At 32.3% G+C, this 24,770-nt stretch overlaps 1 protein-coding gene across 1 annotated transcript; it reads right to left on the bottom strand.

Moving 5' to 3' along the window:
* Positions 1-3,886: 3,886 nt before the first annotated feature.
* Positions 3,887-6,515, bottom strand: LOC111018532 (putative inactive purple acid phosphatase 2). Its single transcript, XM_022294642.2, has 2 exons — positions 5,592-6,515; positions 3,887-5,324 (listed from the first exon to the last, which is right to left on the bottom strand). The coding sequence occupies exons 1-2, from the start codon at positions 6,279-6,281 to the stop codon at positions 4,071-4,073; spliced, it is 1,944 nt and encodes a 647-aa protein (XP_022150334.1). The 5' UTR covers positions 6,282-6,515; the 3' UTR covers positions 3,887-4,070.
* Positions 6,516-24,770: the final 18,255 nt, after the last annotated feature.

Genomic DNA, 24,770 nt, shown 5'->3' with positions numbered 1-24,770 from the left:
GCTAATGAATTATTTTGCAACTTGTACTCTTAAAATGTGGTGCAAATGAAGCAGATCAAGTAGCTTTCATTACAATGTTCCTCCTATGAAGACACAACACAATGATTGCAAAAATTTCAGTGCAACTCCAAAAGTAATGCTCTTTCTTTAGGACAAAAGGAAATAACATTAGGCATTCAAAGAAAGCTCTTTCTTTAGGTTTATGCATGTTTTGGAGCAGTATGACAATGGAGGGTCCGTTTGATAACGTTTCCGTTTTTTGTTTCTCATTTTCAATTTTCTTGAGAAATTTAAGCATTTTGTTACTAAATATGTTTCTTGTTTCTCTCTTTTTTGGGAACATTATCAAAATTGTATAGAAAATTTGAAAACAACTCAAATAAGTTTCTTCTTTCTTTTTTTTCCCATTTTCAATTTGTTCTTCTAAAACATAAATAAAAAAATGTTGTTATATCATATTTGAATTTATGAATGTTAGTGTGATGCAATTCATTTTTCTTTATTAAAGATGAAGAAACGGAAACAAGAAATATGAACGTCATCAAACGAGTTCGAAGCTTTCCTTTGAAATGGTTTTTGAAATCCCATATTTGCCGCAGGGCAATCATAATCCTCCATCGGTAGCCTTTAGCCAACAGCTCCCATACTTGGATATATCAATCAATATATGTATAAATTGGAGGGTATGATGTCAATTTTGACTTGTTTCTCTTGCTGCAATTCACCATACATTTTTTTTAGGATTAAAAAAAAATCATAAATAGAAACTTAAATATTATTTTGTACAACACATCAATTTATATTATTTTCATATTTTTATAAAATATTTAATATTAATTATTAATTTCAATTTCAATTTCAATTTGACATGAGAATCTTGAAAGGTCATCCATAGACATTTTAGGATAATCCAGCATCTTGAGATGTCTAGATATTTGTATAAATCTTTTAAGCTTTTCTTAATCTAGTCTTTAATCTTTTAAAAGTGTTGTTTTACTCCTATATTAAAAATCTCAACTAAATCATCTATAAAATAAATATTAAAATTTGTTAAAAAAAAATTCATATGTCAATAAATTATTATTTTATTAACCTATTAAGACATTTAAGACATACCCATAGAAGTGAATTTTATAAATTGAATAGTGGATTTTGTTGATTGATTGGATTTTATGTGTTAATTTTAATTTTCTTATAGAAAGATTTAAATGAATGAGATATTATTTTAAATTATTATTTAATTTTCTTAGGGCTGTTTTATAAATTTATTTACACAAATGTCTAAATTTTTATAATTTTATACTTTTAGATTTCTGCACGTAGGATTTTATTTTAATTCCGATTTTATCCTTATTTATTGCATGTACATTTATTATATTTATTTGTTTTTTTTAATATAAAAGATTGAATTCCATAAATTATTATCATAATATTTTAATTATTGTGACCTCATACTAATTTTCAACACAAATCCCTTAATTCACTCCTTCAAAACCTTAATTTATTCCTTCAAAAAGATTGATTTTTCCTTAATTCACTCCCACATTGGTGCTCAATCTTGAAAGACAATTCAAAATCACATAAACATCTTTTAAAGTCTCAATAAACATATATCCGCATATTCAAAAAATATATTCAAAATTACAGTATATATCCACTTATATATCCGCATATATACATTCAAAATCAGTATAGTATATATCCGCATATCCGCATATATACAAGTTGAGTTATAAGATATATCATAATCAAATCACTATACTATATACCCTCACATATACAATATTTCACACCAAATCAGAAATTAAAAAATCCGTTGGAATGCAAACCTTTCAATATGGAGATGACCTGCTTTGGCGACTGCGAAAAATGGATGCAATCGTAGATGAAGGCAGACAAATGTCAGGTGAGACGAAGGTAGGCAGAAACGTCCGGAGAATAAGAACCGACGGAAATCTCTTTTTGAAGGCGACCGAAGATGAAATGCTTTTGCGACAAAGAAAAAAGGAACCGGCCGAAGAGGAAGGCAGATGGTCGGAGGAGGTTTCTATTTTTTTTTTACCTTACTCAAGTTAGCTAATTTTTATTTTTAGTACAATATGTTGGGGAGGAGATTCAAACTCACAACCTTATAGAAGTATATGCCAATTACCACTGAGCTATGTTCGCTTTGGCAGCTAATTTTATTTTTAGTTAAATAAAACTTAGTAAATATAATATAAAAAGATATAACATAGACTTAAAGAATAATATTTATTAAAGAAAATATAATTGAGAATATAAATTTATTGGATAAAACGTATCCATTATTAACTTAAATAGAGAATAAAGTTTCAAAATATTTTTAATTTAAAAAATATAAATTTTTTTGTTTAATAAAATATAATAGCTTAAAAAAAGTAAATTATCAAAATATTTTAAGTTAAAAAATATAAAATAAAAATAAAAAAACAAATTTATAGATTATTAAAAAAATATAATTTACAATATAAACTGTTATAAAAGTATAAATTATTAGTTTAAATAAAGAATAAAATTTAAAAATATTTTTAATTTAAAAATTAGAATTTTTTTTAAAGAAAATACAATAGTTTTAAATTAAAATAAATTTTGAAAACATTTTAGATTAAAAAAAATATATAAAAAATATTATAAAAGTATAAATTATTAGTTTAAATAAAGAATAAAATTTAAAAATATTTTTAATTTAAAAATTAGAATTTTTTTTAAAGAAAATACAATAGTTTTAAATTAAAATAAATTTTGAAAACATTTTAGATTAAAAAAATATATAAAAAAAGAAAAAAAAATATTTTGCATCGAATGGAATTTGATCCTGAACCTCTTATTCAAATTAGGTCACATGTACCACCAGGCCACTGAAAATTTTGTATAAAACTGTGACAAATATATTATTAATACCTTAGATAGCGCCTGGACATAAAATAAAGAAACAGAAACGGCAAAAACGAAACTATTTTTCATAGTTCCCAAAAATTGGTCCATTTTTTGGAAACGTTTCTCAAAATTTAGAAACGAGAAACGGATTGGTTACCAAACATGTCCGTTTCTAAAAATGAAATAAAAAAAATCTACTACAGGAAACGGGAACGTTACCAAACGAGGCCTATATTATCACCGCTTGTTAAACTCAAATAAGGTAGCTTTCACTAGGGTAAATACATGTTTGATAACCATTTTATTTTTAGTTTTTTTTTTCATATTTATTTGTTTACATTTCATTTATAAGTTTAATTTTTTTCTAGATTTTAAAAATGTTTGTAAGATATTAAGAACCACGTTTGGTCTTTATATTTTTTTATAAAATAACAATTTAGTCTCTCAACTTTAGTTTGTAACGATTTAATTTATGTATTTTAAATTGATAATAATTTAGTCTCAAGACTCTAGTACGTAACAATTTAGTCCCAGTAATTTAAAATTCATAACAATCTAGTCCCTATAGTAAAAAATCTCATCAAAATGAAGTGTCGATTTTTATTGTATAACGATTTAGTCTTTGTAATTTATAAACATATTTGGTTCGTAATTGGTTTATTGATCGACATATATAAGAATCTTAACAAAAACTTTTACTAAATCATTATAAATTTTAGGACTAAATTATTATCAATTTAAAATAGAGAGATCAAATCGTTACAAACTAAAATTGAGGGACTAAATCATCACTTTATCAAAGGTACAAGCACCAACCGTAGTTTTTAACCTTTATAAAAACTATATAACAAAACAAATGAACAAGTAGGTGAGAATAATGTTTGTAAGCACAAATTTTAAAGGAAAATATTTAGGTTTTAACGGTGATCAAGACCAATCAAATTTTTATTTATCAGACGCTTTGACAATTTCTTCATTATTAACATGATTCAGAATGAATTGGTTGCAGTTGTTGTATTGGACGAAATATTGCGTTAATTAATTATGTTATGATACAAAAGAAAAGAAACCAATATTCCACACTTCACAAACTGGTTTTTTGCTCAGTACTATATCACAAAATTTCAATATCTATACAAACAAAACCAACTCCCCTTCCCCTTTCTCTTGATTCATTGCAATTCTTCAGTCTTCACAGGACTCCAGCTATTTCTTGACATTGAATTCTTCCTCGCATGTGAAACGAATCCAACAATGTATCCAATGAACACCCCAAGAACCAAAATACTTCCTCCCATCACATACCACGACACCGATGATTCTACCGTCTCGTTTCTCGCCCTCGCATTTTCAATGCCATTCAGAACCTGTCCCGATGCCAAAATCTCCACAGAGTCGTGTATCTCCCCGTCGTGGTTTCCAACATAAGAGAGCGTAAGCTTCTCTTTTGTAGCAACCAATCTGGTGTACCCGAACTCGCCCCCACGGTACATTGACCGCGTTGGTTGTGGGAAGACCGGGACATCTGGGTGGTTCAGTCTCGGCTCCCAGATGGGCTGCCAGTCTTGTCCAGCCATCCCAATGACGAGATGGACGGGAAATGCCTCAAAGCTTTCCCCCATACTTCCACAAGTGTAGTTTTTAAGAGGGCAAAATCTCTCATATCTGTGGACATGGCCCCATAATGCCATCGTCACCTTGTTTTCTACTAACAATGGTTCCAGATGCTGCAGCAGTTTCTCCCTCAATGGAGCATCTCTAAGCTCGTTGCTCGTCGTGTACATCGGTCTGTGCCCTTGCACTATAACAAAAGGTGTCTTCTTCCGATCAACGGACTCCAAATCACGCTTTAAGAATTCATATTGCTTACTTCCTTTTAGGAAATTGGTTTCAGTTGATATGTATACAAAATGCACTGATCCCATGTTAAATGAGTAGAAAAGATTTCGAGTAGGCAGGCTGTTGGTTCCAGTCCGTTCAGAAGAGTTCCCAGGCATGTTAAACCTTAGACTATATGGCACCCCACATTCCCCTCCCCCGTCTTTCCCATATATCCCGCTCGCCCAATCGGGTTTCCACGGTTGAAGGGGCCAGTCATATTCGTGATTACCGATACATACATGGTATGCAACCTTAGATGCCACAGGTTCAATCTGATTGAAGAAAACATCCCACAACCAAGCGTGACCCCTTGCATAGCTGATATCTCCTATGTGAGACACAAATGCAGGTTTGTCGCCAAGAGCTTCGATGTCACGGAGTATCCACCTAACAGTAGATATGCTTTCGTCCTGAGTTCGCACAAACGTCGTGTACGGCGTTGCAGCTCCCATGTCACCAAAAAGAAACGCAAGCGTTTCATCCGAGTCCTCGTTACGCGACACAAAGCTTTTAGTATCACTCCAACCTTTAGAGTCACTTCCAACCTGTAAACACAATACATCATTGCATTGTAGTTCCTCATCTAGATAGCCAAAGAGTTTTAACTCAAAAAACAAATTCAGCACCATCAATCTCATTACTTATTTGAATTCATCAGGCCTTCAATTTTTCAACCAACAACAATTCTTATACATAAAACTATCATAATTTCTCATGGGTTGCAGAGCAGAGTAAAATCCAGAAGTAATTGCAATACCAATTCCAAGGAAATTGAAGACAACAGATGAATTCGGATTATAGGAAGAAATTACCTGATAATAAACCCTAGCTCCTTTGGGCAAATTCTTCATAACTGCATCATGAATGAAACCAGGATCCCTCCAACCAATGGAATCATTCGCAGGGGAATCGCACAAGTGCTCCCTCTCGTACCTCCCCACACGTGCCGCCGCCACCTGATCGAGCTGCTCCTTCGTCTCTCCATACCTCACGAACCTCTCCGATCCGTCCTCCGTCACAAACATCACCCTCATTTCGTCATCATTGTCGGTGAAGGCGAGGTGGATCTGGTCCGGTCCGCGACCGGGGCTGAATCGGAGCTCCTCGGAGGTGGCGAGGAGGTGAGCAGTGCCGGGGAGAGGGTTCTGATCGTGATCCTGATGCTTGTGGTCGATCTCCGACTCGGTCCACCGGAAGATCCTGAAGGAGTAGCTGGATCGGAGGTCGACGAGGGGAAGAACAGTGGATCCGGCACCGGATTCCCAGCCAGGAGAAGAAGAAAGAAAAACATAGCCGATGAAATGCTTGTGGGACGAATTCGCGGGCGAGTAGATTCCAAGCCAGTCGAGTTTGGAGGGGGATTCGATCCCAGACCAATGAATCAGAACTGGATCGCCTGATCTGGAGAGAGTGGAAGGCGAGAGAGAAATTTCGACTTTGGATGGCGTCGAAAATGGGAGGAATGAGATGATGAGAAGAACGAGATGGAAGAGATTCTTCATGGGAATGGATCAAGATTCAAGAACAGCTATGAAATGGAGGAGATTTCAGAAGAAGGGGCAATTCCGCACCCAAATTGTTATCGGCGAAAGCAAAAAAACAAGAATCTGGTCATGTTCTTGTTCTTCGGGTTCAATCATCAATGCTTCTTTCTTACTTGACTTGAAATTTTGGGGGGGTTTTTTTTTTTTTTTGAATTAAATGAATGACTTGAAATTAGAGAGAAAAATGAAATATAACTCCACTTTTCTTCAAAATAAGTTTTTTTCTACCCGACACATTGCCTTCCTTAATTAGTAAAAACGAGTAAATTTTTTATTTTCTTACCCAATTTTTGTTCCAATTCCCATGGGAGAATTTCTCGGAGGGATTATACTCTCATTTTTTTTATTGTCTGCCATGTATTTGATAAAAAAAATTTGATAGTGCAGAATATGATAGCACTGACATGGGTCAATTAATTAACATTAAGATTTAATTTTAAAATAAGTATGTAATAAAATTAAATCTTAATGTTAATAAAGGAGTATGATATTTTCGTATATGAATTTTTCTATATTTCGTTCCTGACTTGATTTTTTTCACGAAGATTCATCTAGCAATTAAAAATTTTGTTAAACAAAATAATATTAATTAAATAGTTAAAAAAATTAGGAAAATTTTAAATAAAATGATATACTCCAATGGAGACGGCAGATTTTTTGTTTTCTTTTCTTATTTATAAAGAAACGTGATCTTGATGGAAGTACTTTGAAAAAAAAAACAAAACAATTTTGTCTGAGAGAACAAAGAAGCGACAGTGTAAAGAACCAATGAAAATCTCAAATTTTTTTGTAATTTTTTAAACAGAAAAATTATTTTATAAAAATGCATTAATGGAAGATCTCAAAATAAAAATGCAGAAAACTATTTCTAATTCTCCAACTCCAGTTCTTAAGTTAAGTTTTATATTTATGAAACCCAACTTTAAAACATGTTGCTACATTTTAATATAATAATTATTTATGAGTTCTTTTTTTTTTTAATTTAAGAGTTTGAATTTGGAGAGTTTTTAATTGGTGGGATGAAAACGTATTTTAAAGAGGGGTTTTTTTCTAATATTGTTGTAAATAAAACTTATTTTAAAAATATAGTTGTTTAATTAAAATATTAAATATGTGGTAGGTTTTGAAACTTTTTTTAAAAATATTGTAGTTGAAGAAAATTGAAGGCTGGTCGTCTCTTCAAGAGATGATCATCACAGAGACGACCAGCTAGACGTAGCGCCACGTGGGCGCCACGTCAATTTTTTTAAAAATTTTAATGTAGTCGTCAACTTTGTTTTTTTTTTTTTTTTATATTAACCATTTAAAATTTTCTTTTTTATAATATTAGTTATATGTTTTTTTATTTAAAGTTATATGTTTTTTTTATAACATTATAATTTATTATTATTATTATTATTATTTATTAATTTATCAAAAATTATTAATTTATATTTTATTTTTTCTTATAAAATCACGAAGTTATCTACGGTAGTTCAAAATTCGAAAGTAATATTATAAATTAGAGAACAATGTTTGAAGCTTGTCAATTTACAGTCAATCGATCTAATCCGTCCCACAATGGGGACGTTGCCAGTTACGATGTGGCTAACGACGAACTATTGGTGACGCTGGTGTCTCCTGACCCTCTGTAGGGTCTCGATCCTCTGTAGGGTTGAAGTATTGTCCATGCTCTCCATGTCCACGCCCAGGGCTCCCTCTAGATGGTGTGTGATACTGACTAGAACCAGGAGTCGGTATCATGACCATAGGCGTGGACAGACCAGCATCATCCTGTGTCTGTGTAAACGGTGGAATGTCCTCAACCCTATGATAGATAACTTCAGGTACGGGATCGTCAAGCCCTACTGGAGCATATTGGTCTACTTGACGTCGTCCTCTACGCCTAGGGCCACGAGCAGGAGTAGGTACTTTGTACATTTGATGAAGGCTCTGAAGATGCCTCCCGCCAACGTTGCACAACGTATTAATTTCGTCTGATGACGAGAGAATACTGATTTGCTCGAAACACGAAGCCTACATGGAAAGAAATTAATAAATATGTATTTATTAATTTGAAGAATTGTTACGTTTGCCACTTGTTGCATGTACATGAACGTTCTTCGGCAGTAATTCTCAATATTTGTGTGTTCCCTTCTTTCGAATTGTAATAATGAAACCCTATTTGCACATGAAACACACCAACGACTCGATCATAACTGACTACAGTGTGTTTGGTGGATCTCGCCGCACATCTAACAAGCTTATCGTAAGCATACCTGTTAAGCTTGATAATGTAAGTTAACAATATTGACATAATGCAAGGACATTAAACAACCGATGGGGTATTTTTCGTTTCTACTTAAAGCATCTCTTGTCTCTTCCCTCCGCTTCTCGAAATATTTTACGCTTCGGTAGAATGTAAGTTCTACCAACGCAGTGATGGATAACATCCGAGCTCCTTTCAGCACCTCATTAATGAATTCGGAAAGATTGGTTGTCGCCCACCCATATCTAAATTCACCATCATGTGATAGGGTCCAATTCTCAATCCCAATGTTGCAGAAGAAATTCATACAAGAGCTATTTAGTAATTTAATATTTTCCACCTCCTTGTTATACTTTCAAATTTGGAATTGAGCACCGACACGATATACCAAATCTTTTAATTCGGTACACTTGTATTTATGGTTAAAGTTGCTAGAAACATGTCGTAGATAGAATCTGTGATGTGATTTAGGTCCGGTCCAACCATTATCTGGATTATTAACCGCAGAGATAATACCACCATGTCGATATGAAATTAAACATATCTCTTCATGCGTAACAACTTTTCTTAGTTTTTTTAAAAACCATCCCCAGGTCTGACGACTTTCTTCGTCTACAATGGCAAAAGCAAGAGGTAACAAATGTCCATTTGAATCGATTGATGTTGCAATCAATAGCTTACCCTTATACTTTCCGTAAAGGTGAGTACCATCTATTTGAAGCTCGGGCCGAAACTTTTGAAAGGCTGCAATGCAAGAACCGAATGACCAAAATACAGAATGAAGAATGTCATGACCCGGTTGTCCGTAGTTCCTAATTTCCATTCAACAATTGTTCCTGGATTAGTATGTTTCAGCATGTACATCCACTTTGACAAAAGTTTATATGACTCATCCTAGTCACCAAAAATACGAGCCAAAGCTTTTGTTTTTCCTTCCCATACTCTCCCATAAGGAACATGATATCCAAATTTTTCCTTGATAAGATCTTGGAGTGTCGCAATACTTGTAGAAGGATTAGCTCTCACTGCATCACAAAATTCTCTACTTATCATATTTGAGTCCAATTGACAATACTTTGATTAAATTTTTAATAAGAATGTTGGTCCATGTACTTTGTAATCTCCCATAGGTTAATACTTTTCTTAAGAATCGCACGAAGTCGCCAGTTGCATCCATCTTGCCACTTCTTACATATAACTGCCCATATAGATGGTGTCGACTCTACAACTTCGTAAGGGTGGTGACTCTTTACAGCAAAACGTTTGACGATATGTTGCATAGTTTTTTTTATCATTACACATGAACCCCTTGTACAACATATCATTTTCAACTGTCATTGGTCGCAACATAGACTCGTGTTCTGCAATAATGTTAACACTGTCCATGTCATTAAATATTTGAGAAGGGATCTCATGTTCACTCTCGAGTTCCAATTCATCAAACTCATCATCTGTCGCTGTCCTGAGTTCTATAGACCTATTATCAGCAGTTAAGTCTGTATCTTCGTCTAAATTAGAAGTTAGAGGTACAACTAACTCAGGTTCGGGATCAAGACATTGACTATGGTCAAGACATTGGCTGGGTCCCTCGAGGTCCACTGATTCAAAAGGGATATCATGTTCACCATCGATGTCCAATTGGACATTCGTCATATTTCTAACATCACATATAATTCCACTAATTGTGGACATGGCGGTGCAATAGAGAACATTAAATCCAATGCATTCTGGTTCTCTAATGGAATAGAAATGTATTTAATGGAACCCGATGGTGTTTGATTAAGGTGTCTATAAATAAGTTCTAATTTACTCCTCCCCATATCTAACTTCAGTTACACTCCAACCATTTGAACAAAATGTCCAAACTCAATACCACTGTACACAGTAAAACCTCCACTTGACAGTCCATTGTAATCAATTTCATTTACACCATCAACAGTACCTCCATTCATATACAGTACAATCGCCAAACATTTAGCTGCCATTTCAATCCTAAATTGGAAAATGATATTTTTAATTAAGTTCCTAATTAAATTTTAACTACACCAATCAAATAAATAACCTAAATTTAATTGTAATAAAAAGGGTATAATTTTATAATTACACACATGTATTAAATAAAAAAGCAAATCAATACATATAAACTAATTAAACATATAAAAAAGATAGTAATTAAGAATTATAATACAGAAATATGCATAATCTTATAATTATAAATACCTACGATTATTTAATAAAATAAATAAATTACATAAATATATACTATTTAAACAAATAAATAATATATTAATTAACAACTAAATCTAACTACACTAATCATTGCATAAATAAATAATAAATATATGATTTTATAATTGCATAAATTCATCCAAGAAAGAAACGAATTAAAAATATATGTACGAATTAAACAAATAAATTAGATTCATTGACCAATTAAATATAACACAGTATACAAATAAATAAATAAAATTGAATAGTAATAATAAAAGAAAACGAAAAAAAAATACCTTGATCCCTTGTAATTCCAAAAAGAAAGGAATGAAGTGGTCCCAAACCTAAAAAAAGACAATAAAACAAAATTAGACTACGTTAGAGATAATCTAGAAAAAAGAAACAAATAAAAGAATAAACAAAAAATGGAAAAAAAAAAAGAGGCAACCGCTCACCGGTGTGGCGAGACCGGCGGCGGCAGCCGAAAGACTGGACGAGGCGGCGGTTCAGACGCCGGCGGCGAGTCGGACGGCGGCGGTGAGGCAGAGGGAGGACGGCGGCGGAATAAAATAAAGGTTTTGGGTTTGGTGGTGGGGTTGGGTGGTGGGGCAAGTTTTAAAAAAACGGATCTACGCGTGGTAATTGTTTAGACGTGGTCGTCTCTAGAGACAACCACCTTACATGGTCGTCTCTTCACGTTCAAATTTTTAAAAAAATGACTTGGCGCCACGTCTAGCTAGTCGTCTCGACCAGCCTTCAATTTTTTTCAACTATAATATTTTTTAAAAAAGATTCAAAACCTACCACATTTTTAATATTTTTAATTAAACAACTATACTTTTAAAATAAGTTTTATTGACAACAATATAAAAAAAAAACCCCTTTTAAAAGAGAGGTTAACAAAAAGATTTTTTTTTTTATAATAAGTTACTACCTCTACATTTCTTATAAATACCTCTCTATCTACGCTCTCAAAATCAGTTCACACAACCCATTTTTTACTTTCTCTATTTTCTTGGGTTTGAGTGTATACACTCTTTGCACAACAACCGAATGGGGAAGGTAAGGGCAACAACATTAAAATTGGACATGTCAAAAGCTTATGATAGAGTTGAATGGACGGATCTTCGTATGGTGATGTTGAAAATGGGGTTTTGTAGTAGATGGATCGAGCTAATTATGAAGTGCATGGAGTCGGTCAACTCTTCGGTGCTCATTAATGGCGTCCTTGGTCCAAATTTCAAGCCTAGACGTGGGTTTCAACAGAGAAATCCCTTATCCCCTTACCTTTTCATTATTTGTTCTGAAGGTTTATCTGCTTTATTAACTAGGGAAGAAGTAAGAAAGAATTTCAATGATTTCCGCATTAATAGACATTGCCCGAATTTTAATTGTTTGCGCATTAATAGACACTACCCTTCTCTCACTCATTTATTTTTTGCATATCAATGACAGTCTTATCTTTTTCAGGGATTCTCCAATCGTACGAGAAGGCTTCAGGACTGACGATAAATTATGATAAGTCCCAATTTATGGTTAACAGGAATACAAGCAAGACTATGATCCACTATATACAAAATGCGCTAAAGGTTCCTTTCACTGACCAGTTGAGGCAGTATTTGGGGCTCCCGTCACAGGTTTTGAGAAATAAATGTCAGATCTTTAACTCTCTTACAATAGAATTTTGAAAGCCCTCTAAGGGTGGAAAGGAAGGTTTTTCTCTATGGGGGAAAGAGGTCCTCAACAAGGTAGTGGCTCAGGCAATCCCCAACTACACTTTAAGCTCTTCAAGTTACCAGACAGGCTTTGTAAGGAGATTCAAAATATTTATGCCAGATTTTGGTGGGGCTCGTCTTTGGATAGTGGGAAGCGACTCTGTATAAGAAAGAGTCAAGGGAGAATGAGATTTAGAGACGTGAGTATTTTCAATCAAGCCATGTTAGCGAAGGAAAGCTGGAGGATTCTGAGAAACCCGAATAGTCTTCTCGCTGGAACTCTAAGGAGGAAATATTTCAAGACTGGCAACTTCATGAATGCAAAATTGGGAAATAAATATCATCCTATGCTTGGAGGAGCATTCTTTGGAGACATGATCCTTTTGAGAAGGGGTATAGGTGGTGGATTGGGAATGATCATAGTATTACAATTGGAATGGACCCTTGGCTTCACCGTGAGGGAAATTTTAAACCCATTTTTATCACAGACTCTCTCTCTGGTCAGTCAGTAGCCAATCTTTTTCCTAGTAAGGGTGTTTGGGATGAAGGAAAACTAAAGGGAAAACTTTATAGCCTCTGAGGCTGAATTTATAATGCAGATAACGTTACCAAAAAGGGACATGGACGATGCCATCATTTGGGGTTTGGATCCGAACGATCTTTTCTCTGTCAAAAGTGTTTACCATCTTGGGACGAAAATCCGACACGTTCTAGAAACAGCTTCCTCCAACACGAATGTTCAGAGTGGTAGATGGAAGAGATTTTGGAAAGTAGATTTGGCCCATAAGATTCGTTTCTCTTGTTGCAAAATAATGAAGGACATCTTCTCAGTTAAATCAAATCTTCTCCGAAAAGGAATTTCCACTAACCCTTGTTGTGTGTTTTGCAGGAGGGTCGAGGAAACGACGACACACATTTTTGGGGAATGTAAGGTAACTAAAAATTTGTGGGCCTCCTTATTTAGTTCTAATTTAGGTCCTTTTTCTATTGACAGGGTTAGATGGACAATAGGGGACTACTAGGACTAGATGCTTAATAACGCGAGCTTAAAAGATATGGAGATGCTTATGATGGATTCGTGGGTGATATGGACACACAACAATAACGTGATTTTCAACAACGACCAGTCTACCTCGCAAACAATTTCCAATCAAATCGGGAAGTTCATTGTTGCAAATAAGGACAAGCTGATCAATCAAGCCCAAGTAGTAGGTGGACGTCCAGAGGACATGAGAGTTATCACGAGATCAAGAACTTGGACACCATCGCCCCCCTCATATCTGAACCTTGAATGCTGATGCAGCTTGGTCGGAACAGCGCCAAGTGGGGGTCTCGATTGGATTTTGAGGAACTCGAGTGACGAGGCCATCCTGATAGGTGTATATATATGGAAATGACAAGAAAAACGATAATCTAACTCCTAACTAAATTTTACAACAAACTTACTAGAAAAAAAGATAGAAATCTTCTTTTCACTCAATTTTGGCCAAGATTAAGATTAAGTAAGTGGGGACGATAAATTAAATATCATATGATGGGATTACCGGCTGCAAAAATGGACGTGAAAAAGGCCATGTATCCTCTCCCACCATTAAATAAAAATAATCCAAAAAATAATCTACATTTTGAGTGAATTTTATATATTTTTTCTATAATTCCAGTCTCTCTTTATTATTATTATTATTTTCCACAATTACAGGGTGACAATCAAACGATTTATATTTGAGATAGTAGTATGTGATTTGTTATAGAACATGCTCAAGTTATCCGATATATCTTATTTTATCCTTTATAAATAGATGTAAATTTATCTTGACAAACTCTCGTGCCAAGAACATGAAGATAATTAAATAGGCAACATGTAGATGGTATAAAATAAATTTCAAGCTTTCACGGTACAATAGAAAACAAAAAGGGTAAATTAACGATAAATTTAAGGTCCTTTTTAGTTGGTATTAAAGAATTCAGTAGAAAACGAAAATGATTTTTTTTTCTTTTTTCACATAAAAACATTGTTCAGTTGCAGAAAGGAAAGGTTCATCTAGTTTTTGAAACTTACATATTATATATAAAGCTTTCGTCTATTCCTAAAATGAATATTTGTTTCTAAATTTGAATTTCTGATTTGAAGACCAGGTTTTGGTTTGGTGGTCAATTTAGAAACGCATAAAATAAAAGGTTTGTTTCATTTCTCTTTTTTAGATAAAAAAAATGTACGTGTTTCATAAAATATTATTTTATTTTGTTAAATATATATATATATATATATATATATATATATATATATATGATTTTATTTTACCGACAAAATTTTATAGCACGGAAAAAAATCACTGTTTTATATTTATTTTAATATTAAAAAAACTTAATTAGACAATAAAATATCAATAAATATGATTAAAATATATATTTTAATAAAAAAAATTAGTATCATTATTGTTAAGTTTTTTCCTCGGGGCGGGCAGATTTTCTTTCAAATAAATAATTTTCGTAATATATTGTTTTTATAAATAATTTAATAAAAAATTTAAATATATTTTAATTATTGATAATTAAAAAAAGCATATGGTGGAAAATTTATTTTGAGTCTCCATCGGCGAGGGAATATTGATCTCGTATTTTAAAAATTGAGAAAGAAACAAAGAAATTTCATTTTGAAAATGAACTATTTCTAATCACTATTTTTTTCATTGGATTTTTTCATATATATATATGAAGAGGAGTATTAGAAACATTATTATAATATTATAAATGTTCTTTGTTTGGTATCGAAATCTCATATGTTTGTTACCGAGTGTCTCATGTGTCTAATTGTCCATTGCACATGTGTCTTGCGGCCACTTATCTCTAAGATCCGTTTGGTAATTTTCTCATTTTTTTTTCGTTTTCAATCATTCTTTTAAAAAAATTAAGTATTTGACAACTATTTATGTTTTTTTTTTCTGGTTCTTTTTGCTTGTTTTCCGTTTTCAATTAGTTCCAACATAAATAAAGATGTTTTATCATTCTTGAATTCATGACTGTTGAGAGCCATGCAATTCTATATATTTTCTTTATTAAAAAAGGGGAAATAGAAACAAAAAAAAACGGAAACACTATTAATCAAGGTCGTGTCCAAATACTTACACATCCTGTTACCCATATTGCCTATAAATAAAAGCTTTTATGGTTCATGAAAAATATTGAGAAGAGAGAAAATAAAAGGAAATTAAATAATATCTACTTTTTACATTTGCTCTAATTTTATAATCTCCCATTGTTTTTGCTCTTGCTGCCTTGTTTTGTTTTTCAATTTCACAACAATTATGACAGATGTTTTTTAAAATGAACGATTTTGAATCAGTTTTTTTTTTTTTTAATTATTCTTATTTTTAAGACATAAAAATGAAAAACAAATCAAACGAAGCCTAAAATGTTAAATATTGTTGGTGTTAAACAATTTGAAGTTTCAGCAGAACCTAGCTACCAGCCAACAACCTAAGTCCAGAAAGTCTAGACTTCTCCTTCACTTTGCTTTAACTATAAATTAACTTTTTTTTTTAGTTCCAACGTCAAAATTTCTACAATCTATATATGACAACAACATCTCTATTACTAAAGGTTATTTTCTTCATTTTGAAGCGTCCTTTGACTTTTCGAGCAAACGTTAGCCTTCAAAGTTTCCATAAAAAAGTTGATGAAGAATTGGATACATTTAAAAAGAATGAATGAAAAAATTGGTAGATAAACATTCTTCTCTATAGCCCCGGGTCAACATTTAATTAGATTTAGAAACAAAAACAAAAATTAAGAAGATGTTTCGTAATACGTTTCTTGCTATGACTCGAACAATGAACCAATACTGATAGGAAACTCTTTAAAAGAAACGAATGCGATGATTTTTCTTTTTAAACATTATATGAAAATTTGTAGAGAGAAATTATAAGAGAATGTATGATTTTGGCTTGCCACAAAGATTCCAAGTGTATGATGGAATCTTTAGTCAAAGTTCAAATCTTTATCTTCTAATATATCATATATTAAAACTCATTTAGATTATCAATCTCACCAAAATAAATATTTTATCATTATATGTCATATAATAATTCGTTATAATCTAGTCACATATGAACTTGAACATTTTAAATTTACTTTTTTTCAACATAATTAATCAATCAATGTTTTTTGAGTTTGAAAGGGAATCTTCTGTACCTACCGATTATAAGCTTCAACGATAACAAAATAATTAATTAATTACTTTTCATTCATTAATACAATTACTTCATTATAAACTAAAGTTTTCCTCTTATGGGCTATAGGATAGGTTGTGCGTATGAATATAATCACTAAATGCAAGTCAACTCTTCATGAGTTGTTTGAAATTCTACAGCTGGGTCAAAAGGTTAGTTCGGGTTAGAGGAATCTACAACTCGAAGGATATATTTTTTGGGCCTAAAATAGCCCTCAACCCAACCTATGAACACTCCTAGGTCAAACGTGATCTAAGAACCCTTATGGTTATGCAAACTCCTAGATCACAAATGCTAAAACCCCCAAATCGAGATGGTGTCAACCCAAGGAAAAAATTAGAACAGATTTACCTTGATGATCAATATCAAGAGTAGAGAAAACTTGTTTCTAAACTCAAGATTCGAACCACTCCACAAGATAGCTTGATCATGACTACTTGAATGACTCTAGCATGCAATTTCAAAACACAAGAAATGCAAAGGAAAAACTCATGGCTCAATCAGCTTAAATTTCTTTATCTTAAAATTCAAATCTCAAATCTGTTTTTCCAAGGGAACAAGCTAGGCTATTTATAGCCTCTAAAACAACCCTTCAAGTAACCTAAAGGAATTGTAAATGTTGTAACTCCCTACTACATCAATACCATAACCACCACTAACTCAAATGTAACTTAAAACACATAAATGAAATGTTTAAAACTGAAAATACAATTAAACATGCTTTAAATCCGAGAATGAAACTCCTCCACCATAAAACCAAGAAGTTGTAACCCTCCAAGTGTGAATGAACTTGATTTTGAACTACTTTGAAGTCTTGTTCATTTAATGCATATTGAGTTTAACTTAGACTTCCATTAATGCAACTTGAGTTTGTAGTAAATGAAGTTGGACTTGTTCTTGACTTCATTCAATGCTACTTGAGGTTGCCATAAATGACACTAGAGTGCATTTAATGCAACTCCACTTTGTTGTCATCTTGGACATAGGATTTTCCAACAACTTCCTTTAAATCTTGAGGACTAAGACACTTTGGTTCATATCAAAACGTCTATTTTACTCATGTAATTACATCTTATACTTTACTGTTATATTTGTATGACAACCCTAGAGGGGGTGAATGAGGTTTAATGAAAATTTATAAACTTTTTAATACGGTGGGCACAATTAAACAAATAAGTATAGTTTTTACAAATAATTCATTTGATCACAAATAAATTATAAATACATTTCAAGTGTTATACTTAATTCTTCCATTGTAAAGATTCACAATAAACATGATGAAAAAATTATAACAAATAATTTCATGCAAAAAATGGTAAACAAAATTAATTGGAAAAATTAAATAGAAGAGGTTTAGAGAAAATTGACACTGAGAATTTATAGTGGTTCGGCAACACCTGTCTACTACAATTCCCAAGCTCCTCTTGGGTGTTCGACTAAGAAACATAATGCTTTCCATGGTAGGAGCCAAGCTGATACAAAACCTTCTTTATCTAGAAGCACGAAAAAATCTGATCCTTTCCACAGTTCATGATCAAACAGTTACAATGATTTTTTTCGGGCTCAAGAGCAACCCTTACAAGATTTGGAATTTAAAGAACGAACCTCCATCAAATAGTAGATATACAAATTTAAGCCCACAAAATTGTAAGATAAATTCTTACAAATAAAAGCCCTCAAATGGCTAAGAGAAAATAAAATTAGGAGCACAAAATCTATCAAAATAAAATTCATCTGAAGAAATTAGAACAATAATTGAAGTTTTGAAGAGAGATAATGGAAACATAATTGGGGGAAAAATTATTGTAAATTTTGAGAGAATGATGTTTTAATAGGAAGAAAAAAAGTTTGAAATCAAAATTAATTTAGGTGATTGGGGAGGGGCAGGAATCAAAGGTTGAGACTGATCAGTTGAATAATAATAATAATATATGTTGGTGTCCAACCGCTAATTCGACTGTTGGGAAAATTTACTCACCAATAATATTTTCCCCTTCCACAGTTCGTCAATGAAAACTAAGTCACACACAATACTAAGAAAAATAAGGAAAACACAGAAAACGACACAAGCAGTTTATACTGGTTCACCCCAACTACGGGCTACGTCCAGTCTTCCGCAAGAACGGTTCTACTATGATTTTGGGATAAATACAATGGACCTCACAGACGCTCTACAAAACTCTCTCTAGATGCCACAACAATGGCCACCTAACTTCTAAGCACTATGACAATAGCTACTTAGGAATACAGAATGAAAAACCTCACTAACCTCGAGAGAACAGGTTGCCGACAATGTTATACAAACCTCTTTTCTCTTTTCTTTCTCTGCCAACGAAAACACCAGCCGCCACCTTTTTCTTTTGATGCAACAACACCACAAAAATAACTCTACGGCTAAAAAATCTTATGTTTACAAAAAGGCGCAATTGCAGGAATGACTAAAATTAATAACGCGTTTTAAAAAATGTCTAAACCTATAAAATACTGCAATAATAGCTAATTGATTTTTTCCGTTAAATTTTAAAATATTTTGTTGACAAATATAGTCGTGTAACCAATTAAGTATATATGCATAATTTTAGGAATTTAAGATTTTTAACTCATAGCAAAAACAACGGGCCTTCATTTTAGGAATCAATTCTATAATCAAATTTAAATAATTAACTTAAATCTAATTTAAAATTGATAATCATAATTTGAAAATTGATTTAAGAAAAATTATTAAAAATGTGTTGGGGTAGAGTTTGAAAAATAAGATTATTACTAGGTAAATGATAAAATTTACTTCTCACCTTTGATTGAGTTAGTGAAGTTAGGGTTTTATGAGTCCCTACTTTCTTCCTACTTTTTGGTCTCATGCAACTTTATGCGCCCCACAGCCATCGTCTTCCTCACGAAGTAGATCCGCAAGCCACCATCCGCCACTCACCTTCAAGGCCACCATCCCGTCTTGCTGCTCACCTCACGAAGCAGATCCGTGCACCACTCACCTTCATGCTGCCGTCCACGAACCAAAACCAGACCCGTCGCCGCCTCACCCAACCGTCGCCACCCTCTTCGTTGGCTGCAACACGTACTATATCTGCTTGATGCCCCACGTCCCAAACCAAATATACCGTCCCGTCGCTCGACTAGATTCACCCAAGGCCGATATGATCCGTCGGCTGCCCCAGACCATATCCACCTACTGGCGCTTCGATATGCTTTCGATCTGCCACCCAACTTTCATCTTCTCTTCGAGGAAGACAAGACCCTTTGTTCAGATTTTGCCTATTTTAGGGGTATTTAAAAAGATATTTTTGGTTTTCCTATATTTTAGGGTATTTAAAAAAATACAAATGTGGGACCGAGACCGATATGTGTCTTTTGTTTATAACTAGATCTGAGAAATATATATCTACAACTGCAATAGACTTACTATATTTATATAGCTTAAATTCTAATTAGAACCTATACATATGGTAAAAGTTAGAGGAGGAACATCTTGACAATGATTAAAAGCTACTGGTATAACAGAACGTTCAAAGGAATCGTGCAAAATCAACTTAGAAAGTGAAAAAAAATGTATAGATGTAGTAGTTTATATATTTATTGTTTGTTAATTTTTACAGTAATATTTACAAATTAGATTTACTGAGGTAACTGTACTCATATATTTCAGGAAAAGGAAAGGGTCTCAAGATAGTTGAGGAAGAACGTGTTAGTGAGGTAATTATTGGTATAATAATGTATTGACATTCTACTTATGATATTTGAATTGTACAGTTGTATATACATGTATTGACTTTCGTATTTTGTTAATTCTTGAATTGGTATATACATGTATTGACATAATTGAGTTTCATGGTGATATATACATATATTGAATTCTAATTTTGATTTTTCTTTAATTGGTATATACATTTATTAACCTTTTAATTTTGATAAATTTTCTAATGTTTTAAAGGACGATACAAAGTTTAATGAAGAGAATGAAAGAATGAATAATGAATCCACGATGAACATAAGAAAAATAACTCATCGTCAAAAGAAGTTTGAGAAACTGAATTTGGTGATGATACAAAATTTAAAACTAATAGACATTTTTTAAAACAGATGGCAAAATTTAGTCACCCACTTAAATTTTTGTTACAAAAATAGGTGAACATAAGGACATGTTTTGGGCTTTTGAGGTTTGATGGCCCATTTAGTTTTGGCTCCAATATATTTTAACATCAACTATTTCAATTTTTTTAAAACAAACCTATCACCGAATTAAGGAGCAGTTCGTTTTTCGAGAATATAGACGTCCGACATCTACAAATAACTAGAATTCCAGATGCCTGAAATTTTAGACCTCCATCATCTTTAAATAGCCATGTTTTGTTTTGTAGGAAAATTTATAAGGATATCCAAAAATATTTGGATAGCCACATTTATTTTGCACGATTTATTATTCGGAATGTCTTAAATTTATAAAATGTTCCAAAAATGCCCTTACGATTAATATAATTTATAAATTCATTTAATATAATAGATTTATTTGAATTAATTTAATATCGTGTTTTTTATATGTTATATTTTGGAGAGCAAATTAGTTTATATTAATTTAATATAAATTTCATTTTCAACTTTAATATTTTTTCATAATAGATGTTATTTTCAATGAAATTTATTTATCTTATCATCATAGTATATTTTTTTAAGGGGCAAAATATCACAGCTATGTTAGTTGTAAAAAAAATGTTGCTTTAAAATGATATATTTATGATAATAAATATTATTAATAATATAATTCCTTCAAAATATTAAAAATGAATGGAGATATTATATAATTTAATTGCAGTTTATTTTATATGTAAATGTTATGTACAAAATATACTTAATTACATAAAGTTGTTTATTAGACCATGAGTACATTAATTTATTTAACTTATAAATTTGAAAATAAAAATAACGAATTTTTTAGATAAATAAATAAAGAAAATTGATGAAAGAAAATATATGAAAAAAATAAAGGCAAAAAATGTAAAGAGTGAATGCCCTCAACATGGGAATCTTGGAAATCCATGTTTCAAAAAGGCATCGAAAACTCATGAGATGCCTCCCGTATGGGTATCTTGGGATACTCAAGCATCTCAAGATGTTTAGGTATTCTACATTCCTGCAAAACAAACATGGAAATCCAAATGCCCGATTAATAAGAATCTTGGATTTCCACGTAACAAAATGGCTCCTAAATGCGATTTGACTTGTTTTTTTTAATGACCTCAACAGTAAGTTGGTTGTGACTCGCCGCCCAGATCTGGTCTATGTGTCACCGACGAACAGTCCGCACGCCGTTGCCGTCGAGATTTGCCCCATGTCCGACTTCACCTGACACAGATCTAGTGTGACTCGCCGCACTGATCTGCCACTGTCAACATCGATTGATAGTCCATAGTCGTTTAGCTACCTCTTCAACAACTTTTGGAGGGAGGTAAATCCAACAATATTTTTGTTCTGATTTTGATGTGAACCAAGGAAACACCATTGTCATGCCTCAAGGACCCATAACGAGATCAAGAGCCAAAAAGCTATAACAAGCTTTACATGTTCAATACTTGGTGAACTCGGCTAGGGATGATTAGGAGAGAGATGAAACTTTTCAACTCAATATCTTCTAAATAGAGTTTAAGGAGGTGTTGCATTAAATGAACTCTAAGTTCATTTTAAAGGAGCTGGAGTTGAAGTGGAGTTTAACTCAAGTTGCATTCAATAAACCCAAGTTCAATTTAAGGAACTCAAGTTGCATTTAATGAACTTAAGTGCATCTCAAGTTTCATTTATTGCAAGTCATCTATCAATTAATGGAAATACACTTCAAACTACTTCAAGTGAAGCTTCATTTACAATTGGAAGGTTACAAAGACTTTGAAGGGTGACAAAGACTTCAATTCTCGGATTTAAACCTCTTTTTGTTATATTTTCAGTTTAAAACATTTCATTTATGTGTTTTAAGTTGCATTTTAGCTAGTGGGTGCTATGGTCATCATGTAATTGGAAGTTACAACCTTTCAAATATCTTTAGGTTACTTTTAGGATTGTTTTGGAGGCTATAAAAGGGTTCTTAGATCCAATTAGCTATTGTTTTCTTATCATATTTTGTGACTTTGAACGATGGAAAATGAAGAAAGGAAAAGTTTAAAAGCTTGTTTTTTTGCCTTCTCGTAATTTAAGGAGAATTTAAAAATAAAATTTGTTTTTTTCCTTCCAATAATTTAGAGAGAATTTTAAAATTAAAAATAGACGTGGGACGACCACATGAATGTGTCATTTAAAATTAACTATGAGAAGTATATTACATAAGTCCAACTACTTTTCCATATTTAAATAGATTAAAATCCAAATAATTATCTTTAAATATAAAGACTGAATCATCAAGAACGAGGAGGTTGTCATGAATACTGTAGAATGTGATTAAGTAATTCAAAAAAAAATTAAAAATAAAAGAATTGAATGACACCGGCAAAAAGAAAGGCAGGGGAGACTGAGTGGGAGGTAAGACAAAATAGGCTAAAGTTGACCCCAATAGTAATTTGTGTTCAGGTAAGGAGAAAGATGTAAGTTGTGAATCTAAAAAAAAAAATAGTAATATTTACAAATTAAAACTACAAATTAAATCCAACAATATTATTGGTCTATACATGTATTGACCTCCTAATTTTGATACTTCTTCAATTATACATGTATTGATCTCTTAATTTTGATAATTGAGTTGCATTGTGATATATACATGTATTGACCTCCTAATTTTGATGATTGAGTTTGCATTGTGATATAGACATGTATTGACCTCTTATTTTTTATAATTGAGTTGCATTGTGGTATATACATGTATTGACCTTCTAGTTTTAGTAATTCAGTGCATAGTGATATTTACATATATTGCCCTTCTAAATTTTATAACTCTTCAATTGGTATATACATTTATTGACCTTCTAATTTTGATAATTGAGTTGTATATACATGTATTGCCCTTCTAAGTTTAATAATTTTTCAATTGGTATATATATTTATTGACACTCGAATTTTAATAATTCATTTAAAAGGATGACACAAAGTTAGATGAAGAGAATGAAAGAGTGAATGGCGAGTCAGAAAATATATTTCTAAAGACATTTAAAAAATGTCGCCAAAAGCCCATATGCATCACTGAAAGTATTAACAACGTACTGGCATTCGTCACTGCAAACGTCGCTAATAATGCGCCATCGTAGTAGTCAACGATAGTATGGTCATGTTGCTAATACTTATTTTTGCTAATAATTATTTTTAGCGACACAAACATGTGTTTCTGGTAAAGGCTTTGTCGCTGATAATTCTTTTTAGCAACAGAATCTCTCCTAGCATGAGTTATTTCAAAGTTGCACCTAAAAATCTTCGATGATACCTACACATTCATTAAAGATCCTCCCAACACTGTCATTTGAACACGAAAGTGGTCTATGATTAAAAGACAATGGATTGATCTGCAAATATTCTTACATAAGATAGATCCAATACGTTCATGATTACAATCCAAAAAGAAAAAAAAAACATCAAACAGAAAACAACGACTCATATAGATGACTTCAATTTTCTGTTTGTCAATTATTTTTGTTGCAAATGCAGGCTTCAACAAATAGCATGAAAATGTTATTAGGTACATAGGATGGTGCGAGATGAAAAAAGTGGCAAAATAAAATCGCTAAGTGACTATATGGAGACTAAAATAGATTTGTAAGTAATCTATATGGAGACCAAAAATAGACTTGTGTGCCTTAAACGTGTCTGAGTGTCATTTGAGGCTATAAACTAACTTCAAAATCACACTAAAATGTCTGGCCCACCTCTCGAAAAATATACTATATATAATACATTAGAAAAATATTAAATAAGAAATTAAACAACCACAAAGGCATAACAAGCAATTGGTCCCTAGCTTGTGAATGTATTAACAAACATAAATTATGACTACCATACCCGCAGCATATTTACAACATTTTGATTACCTCAAAACCAATATGAATACGTATATGCATGA

Source organism: Momordica charantia (genome assembly GCF_013281855.1).
Source record: "Momordica charantia cultivar OHB3-1 chromosome 8 unlocalized genomic scaffold, Mcharantia_2.0 BLBB01000008.1, whole genome shotgun sequence".
Classification (NCBI taxonomy): domain Eukaryota; kingdom Viridiplantae; phylum Streptophyta; class Magnoliopsida; order Cucurbitales; family Cucurbitaceae; genus Momordica; species Momordica charantia.
Note: the sequence above shows the minus strand (reverse complement) of the source record. Positions and strands in the feature narration are given on the sequence as shown.

Coding starts and splice junctions, on each gene's coding strand:
- LOC111018532 (XM_022294642.2), bottom strand. CDS start 6,281: ATGAAGAATCTCTTCCATCTCGTTCTTCTCATCATCTCATTCCTCCCA. Junction 5,325..5,591: donor GAGCTAGGGTTTATTATCAG/GTAATTTCTTCC, acceptor TTGTGTTTACAG/GTTGGAAGTGACTCTAAAGG.